This window comes from Salvelinus sp. IW2-2015, linkage group LG14, assembly GCF_002910315.2.
Source record: "Salvelinus sp. IW2-2015 linkage group LG14, ASM291031v2, whole genome shotgun sequence".
NCBI classification, from domain to species: Eukaryota; Metazoa; Chordata; class Actinopteri; order Salmoniformes; family Salmonidae; genus Salvelinus; species Salvelinus sp. IW2-2015.
Window position 1 is genome coordinate 350,019 of NC_036854.1, and position 10,662 is coordinate 360,680.

The following is a 10,662-nucleotide window of genomic DNA, read 5'->3' on the forward strand; positions in this document are numbered from 1 at the left end:
AGAAAGAAAGAAAGCAAAAGACTAGGATTATTCTGCTCTATTCCGTTGTCCTCCAGAGTTGCTGAATGCTTCTCACAAAGTCTCACATAAATCAGGTTTGTTCCTCTGTTCATGCACGTTGGCAATAATAGACAATAATAATAATATTATAGACATATTTACAATAATARAAACAACAGTAATAATATAGACATATTTACAATAATAAAAACAACATTAATAATAATATGGGGGGGTGACCTTTTTCAAAGGAGCATGTTTTCGCAAGGAATGTAGGAACTCAATGACAAATATTTGAGGTAATAAACCTATAATCTAACATTTTTATTTATTTAACTAGGCAAGTCAGTTATGAACAAATTCTTATTTTCAATGACAGCCTAGGAACGGTGGGTTAACTGCCTCGTTCAGGGGCAGAATGACAGAGTTTTACCTTGTCAGCTCGGGGATTCAAACCAGCAACCTTTCAGTTACTGGCCCAACGCTCTAACCACTAGGCTACCCTGCCTCTAACCACTAGGCTACCCTGCCTCTAACCACTAGGCTACCTGCCTCTAACCACTAGGCTACCTGCCTCTAACCACTAGGCTACCTGCCTCTAACCACTAGGCTACCTGCCTCTAACCACTAGGCTACCTGCCACCCCTGCCGCACACGGCTGCTCCTAAATAAAGTTCCAGGTCACACATCAGAATATTTAGGCTCATATAATGGTTGCACTGTAGTGGCCCTGCCAACCATGAAGATGAGGAATCAGTGATCAGAGTGAACCATCTGGAATTGATTGTTGTTTCTATCTTCAGGAAGTGTTGTTGAATGGTTTAGGAATTACCTCGTCCTGGTTTACTGAACAGTCATTTCCTCTTGCTGCTCTACAGCCCGCTCTCATTCTCCCAGGTGCCAAGAGTAGACTGGAACTTTCTGGAAACACTTTCTGTTTTTGTTTGAGTCAAGTCAGACCTTGAGTCAGACATTTCTCTATAACTATAACACACGTTGTATTACAGAAATTAGATATAGGAAGTTGGGGTTTGGGTGGAGAGGGATCAGGGTTCGTAGTGGGGGTCTCTTCTCACTCTTTTTCCAACTTGGATTCCAACAGTGGTTTAGGCTTATTTCTGCAACTTGGAAAGCAAAGCACTGACATTCTGTTTTGATTTGAGTCAGCCCTGGCCTGGTTTCCAGACGTGTTGCTCCCCCTGAGGGAGTCTCATAGGAGTTTGTGGGGTTGTAGTGGCTCCCCCCTCTTCCCTGGGAATGGCTGCCCATCTGTCTGGGGGTATTGTTCTCCACACAATGCAGAGAAGAGGAGAGGGACCTTTAAATGCTGTGGATGCACTAGGGTCTTCACACGGAGGACACATCCACTGCCTGCTCAGAAAACCAGGCTCAAGTATCCTGGTGAAAGGGTTTGTCTCCTCTCTAGTAAATCAATCGTTGATCTCTTTATCAGTCTTTCCTTTCATTCATTCCTCTATCCCTCTGTGTGTCTAAGAGTTGTACAAGCCATTCAGACTGTAGAGTAGAGTAGAGTAGAGTGGAGTAGAGTAGAGTAGAATAGAGTAGAGGACAGCAGAGTAGAATAGAGTAGAGTAGAGTAGAGGAGACCCGTCCCAGACCTTCAGTAAACTCTCTCCTCAAGGGTCTTCCCCAGAGAAGCACTCAGGGCCTTCCCCCAGAAACTCTCAGGGGCCTTCCCCAGAGACACTCAGGCCTTCCAGAGAACACACTCAGGGGCCTTCCCCAGAGAACTCTCAGGCCTTCCCCAGAAGAACACTCAGGGCTCAACCGCAGGGCCTCTAGGGCCTTCCCCATAGAACTCTCAGGGCCTTCCCCAAGAGAACACTCAGGGCCTTCCCAGAGAACACTCAGGGCCTTCCCCTATGACCTCTCAGGCGCCTCCCAGAGAAACCTCATGGGCTTCCCCAAAGAACACTTCAGGGCTTCCCCCGAGACACTCAGGGCTTCCCATTGAACTCTCAGGGCTTCCCAGAGAACCATCAGGGCTTCCCCAGAGAACACTCAGGGCCTTCCCGCAGAGAACTCTCAGGGCCTTCCAAGAGAAGCACTCATGGCTTCCCCAGAGAACACTCAGGGCTTCCCAGAGAACACTCAGGGCCTTCCCCATTGATACTTCAGGGCCTTCCCCAGAGACACTCAGCTTCCCAGAGAACACTTCAGGGCCCTTCTCCCAGAGAACTCTCGTCAGGGCCTCCGCAGAGAACATCCAGGGCCTTCCCGGAGAACATCAGGGCCTTCCTGAGGGAGAGGGAGAGAAGAGAGAGAAACAGAGAGGAGAGAGACAGAGAGTGAGGAAACAGAGAGGGAGAGACAGAGAGGGAGATGTGAGAGTGGAGAGAGACAGAGAGTGAAAGAACCGAGAGGGAGAGACAGAGAGTGAGAAAACAGGAGGAGGACAGAGAGTGAGAGACAGAGAGGGAGATGTCAGAGAGTGAGAGAAGACAGAGAGTGAGAGAAACAGAGAGCGGGAGAGACGACGAGTGAGAGAAACAGAGAGGGAGAGAGAGAGTGAGAGACAGAGAGGGATATGGGAGAGAGTGAGAGAGACAGGAGAGTGACGAGAAACAGAGAGATTATTATAGCATCACAGCTCTGTGGTTGTTGTGGTGCAGAGTTTATTCCCAGGATGTTATGGAGTTATGGATCTGTGGATGAATATTCTCTCTAGTTCTAGAAGAAGGTGTTGTTTTTTCTCCTTCAAAGCATGGCATTATCTTCTCTCTCTGTATCTATCTCTCTCTTTTTCTAGCATTTTTCTCACTCTGAAGAGAATGACACATCTGCCAACCAGTTTAGAAGAGAATCTGCTTGGTCTCTGAACAATATCTAATTTAGATCACTCACTCACACACAACACACACACACACACACCACACACACACACACACACACACACACACACACAACACACACAACACCCAACACACCACACACACACAACACACACACACCACGCACACACACACACACACACCAACAATCTCTGTTCCGTGGTCTGTTTGGATGGCTCAGCCTCCACTCACACTGAGACAGGAAGCCGTTCATCTGTTGTAAGGGCTAAATAAGATACATGGATATTTAGCATACAGTATATTGGGTGAAGATCTCTAAGAGCGTTCCTCCTCACGTTCTGATCTCTCTGTCGGGTGGTGAGGGCTCATCATGACGGGATGATTCAGACCACCACTTGCTACACTTCTTATCTCCTTGACTGATCTAATGATTGGGTGAATCTCTAAAGTCTTTCAATTGATTCTTGCATCCTTGATCCCTTGATTCCTAGCTCCCTAAAACACTTTGAAGGAGAAGATCGTAGGTTGGTCAGCCATTTCCATGTTCCTGGTCTGGTATACGAGACCATGAGAAAACGTGAGCGAAAGGTTTTTATTTGGAAAATCTCTCAGCTCAGGCAGCTCAATGGACACAATGTAAGGAGATTACACTATTGATGTTTTCTGCACGGCTTGAGACAATGTAGCTAAAACAGTGGTGTGTTATGATCAGTAGAGTTACATCTCAACATATTCTTAATATACTCTACGGGCACGTATCCTATGTGCTGCAAGATTACAGTAGACTTTGTCTATCACTAGACTAGGGACATGGCTTCTCCTTAGAAGAAGAGCTATTGGTATGATCTAGTGGCCAAGTAAAGGGTGCCACCTACGGGGTGTAGAATGTAACCATCTTAACGGGAAGAGGATGAAAATAACCTTGGGAGTCTGTGGGGCTCACATGGCAAGGGGGTGAGGAAGGGACAATGGAGGGGGGGGGGTGGGTTCTCACATGGCAGGGGGGTGAGGAGGATGAGGGGGGGGGGGGGCTCACATGGCAGGGGTGAAGGAAGGGATGAGGGGGGGCTCACATGGCAGGGGGTGAGGAAGGGAGAGGGGGGGGGGGGGGCTCACATTGGAGCGGGGTGAGGAAGGGATGGGGGGGGGCTCACATGGCAAGGGGGTGAGGAAGGGATGCAGGGGGGGCTCACATGGCAGGGGGTGATTGTGTTGGAATGAGGGGGGGGGCCTCACATGGCAGGGGTGAGGAAGGGATGAGGGGGGGCTTCACATGGCAGGGGTGAGGAAGGATTGAGGGGGGGGGGGGCTCACATGGCAGGGGGGTGAGGAAGGGATGAGGGGGGGGGGTGGGGCTCACATGGCAGGGGGTGGAGGAAGGGATGAGTGGGGGGGGGGGTGGGGCTCACATGGCAGGGGGTGAGGAAGGGATGAGGGGGGGGGGGGGGGGGCTCCACAGGCAGGGGTGGGAGGAGGGGGGGGGGGTGGGGCTCACATGGCAGGGGTGAGGAAGGGATGAGGGGGGGAGGGGGTGGGCTCACATGGCAGGGGGTGAGGCAGGGATGAGGGGGGGGGGTGGGGCTGTCACGGCAGGGGGTGAGAAGGGATGAGGGGGGGGGGTGGGGCTCACATGGCAGGGGGTGAGGAAGGATGAGGGGGGGGGGGGGTGGGGGGGGCTCAATAGGCAGGGGGTGAGGAAGGGTTGAGGGGGGGGGGGGCTCACATGGCGGGGTGAGGAAGGGAATGAGGGGGGGGGGGGCTCACATGGCGGTTGGGTGAGGAAGGGATGAGGGGGGGGGTGGGGCTCCACATGGCAGGGGGTGAAGGAGGGATGAGGGGGGGGTGGGGCTCTACATGGCGGGGGTGAGGAAGGGATTGGAGGGGGGGGGGGGCCTCACAATGGCAGGGTGAGGGAAGGGATGAGCGGGGGGGGGGCTCACATGGCAGGGGTGAGGAGGATGAGGGGGGGGGGGGGGGGGTGGGGCTTCACATGGCAGGCGTGGTGAGGAAGGGATTTGAGGGGGGGGCTCACTGGCAATGGGGGTGAGGAAGGGATGAGGGGGGCTCACATGGCAGGGGGTGAGGAAGGGATGATGGGGGGCTCACATGGCAGGGGTGAGGAAGGGATGAGGGGGAGCTCACATGGCAGGGGGGGGGGGTTTAGGAAGGGATTGAGGGGGGGGCTCACATGGCAGGGGGTGGAGGAATGGGAGGAGGGGGAGGCTCACATGGCAGGGGGTTAGGAAGGGATGAGGGGGGGGGGGGCTCACATGGCAAGGGGGGCGACGGAAGGGCTTGAAGGGGGGGGGCTCACATGCAGGGGCTGAGGCAAGGGATGAGGGGTGGGAATCACAATGGCAGGGGATTGAGGGGGGGGAAGTGGGGGGGGCTCACATGGCAAGGGGGTGATGGAAGGGATGAGGGGGGGCTCACATGGCAGGGGGTGAGGAAGGGATGAGGGGGGCTCACATGGCAGGGGGTGAGGAAGGGATGCAGGGGCTTCACATGGAGGGGTGAGGAAGGATGAGGGGGGGGCTCACATGGCATGGGGGTGAGGAAGGGATGAGGGGGGGGGCTCACTATGGCAGGGGTTGAGGAAGGAATGAGGGGGGGGGCTTCATGGCGGGCAGGGGGGAGGAAGGGATGACGGGGGTGCTCGACAGGCAGGGGGTGACGGAAGGGATGAGGGGGGGGCCTCACATGCAGGGGGTGAGGAAAGGGACTGAGGGGGGGCTCACATGGCGGGGGTGAAAGGGAAGGATGAGGGGGTGTGCTCAATGGCAGGGGGTGGAGGAAAGGGCATCGAGGGGGGGGCCTCCACAATGGCAGGGGGTGAGGAAGGGATGAGGGGGGGCTCACATGGCAGGGGGTGAGGAAAGGGATGAGGGGGGTGCTCACATGGCAGAGGGGGTGAGGAAGGGATGAGGGGGGGGGGGGGGGGGGGGGGGGGGGGGGGGGGGGGGGGGGGGGGGGGGGGGGGGGGGGGGGGGGGGGGGGGCTCACATGGCAGGGGTGGAGGGAAAGGGATGAGGGGGGGGGGGCGCTCAAGGTTGCCGAGCTAAGCGCAAAGAGGAAGGATACTGCAGTGTTAGCAAGTTCTACTACCCGCAGTTCTTGTTGTAGATATCCCTCCTTTTTTTACTGTGTTTTGCGTGTTAATGGGGTGTGCACTCCTTTACCTCCTTTCCTCTCTATCTCCCCCTCAATCCATCCTTCTACTCTCTCTTCAATCCATCTCTCTCTCTCTCTCTCCCTCCTCTCTCCCTTCAATCCAGTCTCTCTCTCTCTCCCTCCTCAATCTATCTCTCTCTCTCTCCCCCTCAATCCCTCTTCTTCTCCTCTCTTCTCTCCCCTTCTCAATCCATCTCTCTCTCTCCCCCTCAAATCCATCTCTCTCTCTCTCCCCTCTGTCTGTGTCTCTCCCTCTTCTCTCTTCCCCTCAACCATCTCTTTCTCCCTCTCTCTCTCTCCCTCAATCCTCTCTCTCTCTCTCCCGTGTCTCTCTCCCCTTCAACCATCTCTCTCTCCGCCCTCAATCCATCCATCTCTCTCTCTCTCTCTCTCATCTCTCTCTCTCTCTCTCTCTCTTCTCGTCTTCTCTCTTCTCTCTCTCTCCTCTCTCTCTTGTGCTCTCTCTCTTTCTCCCGCTAATTCCATCTCTCTCCTCTCTTCTTTCCCTCAGTCCATCTCTCTCTCTCTCCTCAATCATGCGCTCTCCTCCTCCCCCTCAATTTCCATCTCTCTCTCTCTCCCTCTCTCTCTCCCTCAATCCATCTCTTCTCCACTCTCTCTCTCGCCTCTCTCTCCCCCTCAATCCNCTGTCTTTTATGGTGCTATGTAGAACCCTTTTCTTATGGTCCTTAATAAGACCATTAAATGATGGAGAATGTTCTATAAAAGAACCTTTCTCTAATCTTTAATGTTCTTGTGTAAGATCCTTAGTCTGAAAACCATACAGGTTTTATTCTGGTCAGACATTGTTATATTGTTAAAATTCCATAGGTGTTATTATTGACAAGTGAAACAAGTGGGAGCTTCCTCTGAACAGCTGGGGGTCCCTGAGGAGAGAATTGAGACCCACATACTGATTTAGTCAACTGTTCTTCAACTAACACAAGGCCATAACATGAGTCATTTTCACAGGACACCATCATGACCATTTCATATCATAATATGTAATGGAATTACACAAGAGATCAGATAAACTGACATTGACACTCTCACTCACGGTGCACAAAAAGAGCGTGCATAAACCACGCCCCAAATATCTAATAGAGTGCTTCCCCTACATTGTTAATTATCACTAAAAGAGATAAAGAAACATTTTATGAACTGTAAGAACCACTGAAGAGCCAAAAGGGCTATTTGATCATTATGGTTCCACATAGAACCATCACCTTTCCCAAAGAACCCTATTTTTAGTGTGTATGACTGTACATCACTTTACATTCACAAGACACTGGAGAGAAGAATCGATGGCACCTATAAACAGAGGACAGTCCTACCGCCAGATGCTAAGCTATTGTTCACGACAGGAGGGAATGTCATGGAGCAGTCAGGTCCATTTTAACTGCGAATAGCAGAGAGACAGACTTTTTCAGTGCTTTCATAAGGGCCTAGCATTCCTCACAGCTGTGCAGGTGCACTCGTGGTGTTTTTGTGAGTGGGCTTGTGTCAGTGTGTGGTGTGGTCTGTCGTGTGGGTGCTGGTTGTGGTGTGTGTGTGTCGTGTGTGCTGTGTGTGGAAATGATGTGGTGGTTTAGTGTCCGTTGTAGTGTGTTATGTTAGAATCTAAGGTGTGAATCGTAAGGCCTGTGATGTGTAAGTGTGTGTCTGTGTGTGTGTGTGTGTGTGTAGTGTGTGTGTGTAGTATGTGTGTGTGTGTGTGTGTGTGTGTGTGTGATGTGGTTGTGTTGTGACACAGTTCGTGTGTGGTGTTCACCTCTTCACTGGGTGTCTTCTGTGGTGTGTGTGTGTGTTGTGTGTCATTTGGCTATCACCCCTCCTCTTTCACTTACACTGGTGGTGTTCCCTCCTTGACTTCTACAATGGTGGTGTTCCCTTCCCTTACCTTCTTACACTGGTGGTGTTCCCTCCCTTACCATTCTACACTGGTGGTGTTCCTCCCTTACCTTGTACACTGGTGGTGTTCCTTCCTTACCTTCTACACTGGTGTGTGTTCCTCCTCTCTTACACTGGTGGTGTTCCCTCCTCTTCCCTACACTGGTGGTGTTCCCTGTTCCCTTAACCTTCTACACTGGTGTGTTCCCTCTCCTGTAACCTTCTACACTGGTGGTGTTCCCTCCCTTACCTTCTACACTGCTGGTGTTCCTCCTACCTTCTACCTGTGGTGGTCCTCCCTTACCTTTCTACACTGGTGGTGTTCCCTCCGCTTATCCCTACACGTGGGTGGTGTTCCCGTTCCTCTTACCTCTTACACTGGTGGTGTTCCCTTCCCTTCCCTTCTACACGGTGGGTTCCTCCCTTACTTCTACACTGGTGGTGTTCCCCTTCCTTCTACACTGGTGGTTTCCCTCCCTTACCTTCTACACGGTGGTGGCTCCTCCCTTACCTTCTACCACTGGTGGTGTTCCCGTCCCTTACCTACTACACTGGTGGTGTTCCCTCCCTTACTTCCTACACTGGTGGTGTTTCCCTCCCTTACCTTCTCACTGTTGGTGTTCCCTTTCCCTTACCTTCTACACTGGTGGTGTTCCCTCCCGTTACCTGTCTACACTGGTTGTGTTCCCTGGTCCTTTACCTTTCTACACTGGTGTGTTCCCTTCCCTTACCTTCGTACACTGGTGTTTCCCTTCCTTCCCCTTCTACACTGGTGGTTGTACCCTTCCCTTACTGTCTACACTGGTGGTGTCCCTCCCTTACCTTCTACACTGGTGGTAGTTCCCCTCCTACCTTCTACACTGGTGGTGTTCCCTCCTCTTTCCACTACACTGGTGGTGTTCCCTCCCTTACCTTCTACACTGGTGGTGTTCCCTTCCCTTACCTTCTACACTGGTGGTGTTCCCTTCCTTACCTTCATTGTGGAGGTCCTCCCTTCTTTGGACTGGTTCCCTTTTGATGGCAGATCTCCTGTAGACCACATGGACACGACCTTTCACCTCCACATCCTGCTGACCCTTCTCTAAAGGCTCGATGAAAAACTCCCCGTTATCAGTCCGGATCAGGCCTGCCTGGAAAAAAACACAGCTCTTCACATAATGTGGTTTAAAGTACTTAAGTAAAAATACTTTAAAGTACTACTTAAGTAGTTGTTTTGGGGGTATCTGTACTTTACTATTTATATTTTTGACAACTTTTACTTTTACTTTACTACATTCCTTAAGAAAATAATGTACTTTTTACTCCATACATTTTCCTTGACACCCAAAAGTACTCGTTACATTTTGAATGCGTAGCAGGACAGGCACATGGTCCAATTCATGCCCTTAACAGAACATCCCAGTAGGGATCTACTGCCTCTGATCTGGTGCACTCACTAGACACACATACTTAGTTTTGTAAATGATGTCTGAATGTTGGAAATTCAGACCCGCAAATAAAACATGTAAAAAATGTAATTATGCCATTTGGTTTGCTTAATATAAGGAATTAGAAATTATTTATACTTTTACTTTTGATACTTAAGTATATTTTAGCAACTACATTTACTTTTGATACTTAAGTATATTTTATATTTTAAACCAAATACTTTTAGACTTTTACTCAAGTATAATTTTACTGGGTGACTTTCACTTTTACTTTAGTTATTTTCTATTAAGGTATATTTACTTTTTTCCCACCACTATTCACATTAGTACACAGGCCTCTACATTAGTACACAGGCCTCTATATTAGTACACAGGCCTCCACATTAGTACACAGGCCTCTACATTAGTACACAGGCCTCCACATTAGTACACAGGCCTCCACATAAGTACACAGGCCTCTACATTAGTACACAGGCCTCCACATAAGTACACAGGCCTCCACATTAGTACACAGGCCTCCACATTAGTACACAGGCCTCCGAATTACTACACATGCCTCTACATTAGTACACAGGCCTCTACATTAGTACACAGGCCTCTACATTAGTACACAGGCCTCCGAATTACTACACAGGCCTCCGAATTACTACACAGGCCTCCGTATTACTACACAGGCCTCCGTATTACTACACAGGCCTCCGTATTACTACACAGGCCTCCGTATTACTACACAGGCCTCCATATTACTACACCAGGCCTCCATATTACTACACTCAGTGTTCAGAGGTTATTGATTGGCCCTTCACAAGCCCTTAGCATCAGCCCAAGGTATGGAAACAAACACAACTTCCCCAGTATAATACCAGGCTGTATACTGTAACCCCAGTATAATACCAGGCTGTCCAGTATAATACCAGGCTGTATACTATAACCCCAGTATAACACCAGGCTGTATACTATAACCCCAGTATAATACCAGGCTGTATACTATAACCCCAGTATAACACCAGGTTGTATACTATAACCCCAGTATAACACCAGGCTGCTATACTATAACCCCAGTATAATACCAGGCTGTATACTATAACCCCAGTATTAATACCAGCTGTATACTATAACCCCAGTATAATACCAGGCTGTATTACTATACCCCAGTATAATACCAGGTTGTATACTACCACCCCAGTATAGTATCTCTGGAGTGGAAAACCACCTAAAGATGAAACTCATGTGACATACATAGATGAACAAATTGCAGTAGAATGTCTTACTGAAGAGCGCCTTACAAATGTTGAGCGTGTCATATCCCCATGCCCGAAGCGACCATGCAAACCTAGGATGCACACCGTTACCTTACCAAA

At 50.4% G+C, this 10,662-nt stretch overlaps 1 protein-coding gene across 1 annotated transcript in view; it reads right to left on the bottom strand.

Moving 5' to 3' along the window:
- Nucleotides 1-8,710: 8,710 nt before the first annotated feature.
- LOC111972630 (A disintegrin and metalloproteinase with thrombospondin motifs 14-like) overlaps nt 8,711-10,662 on the bottom strand; it is a 34,381-nt gene continuing 32,429 nt past the window's right edge. The window contains exon 3 of the mRNA XM_023999641.3: nt 8,711-9,004. Within this exon, the coding sequence (XP_023855409.1) occupies nt 8,783-9,004 (222 nt within the window). The 3' untranslated portion in view covers nt 8,711-8,782. The remainder of the gene's footprint in view (nt 9,005-10,662) is intronic.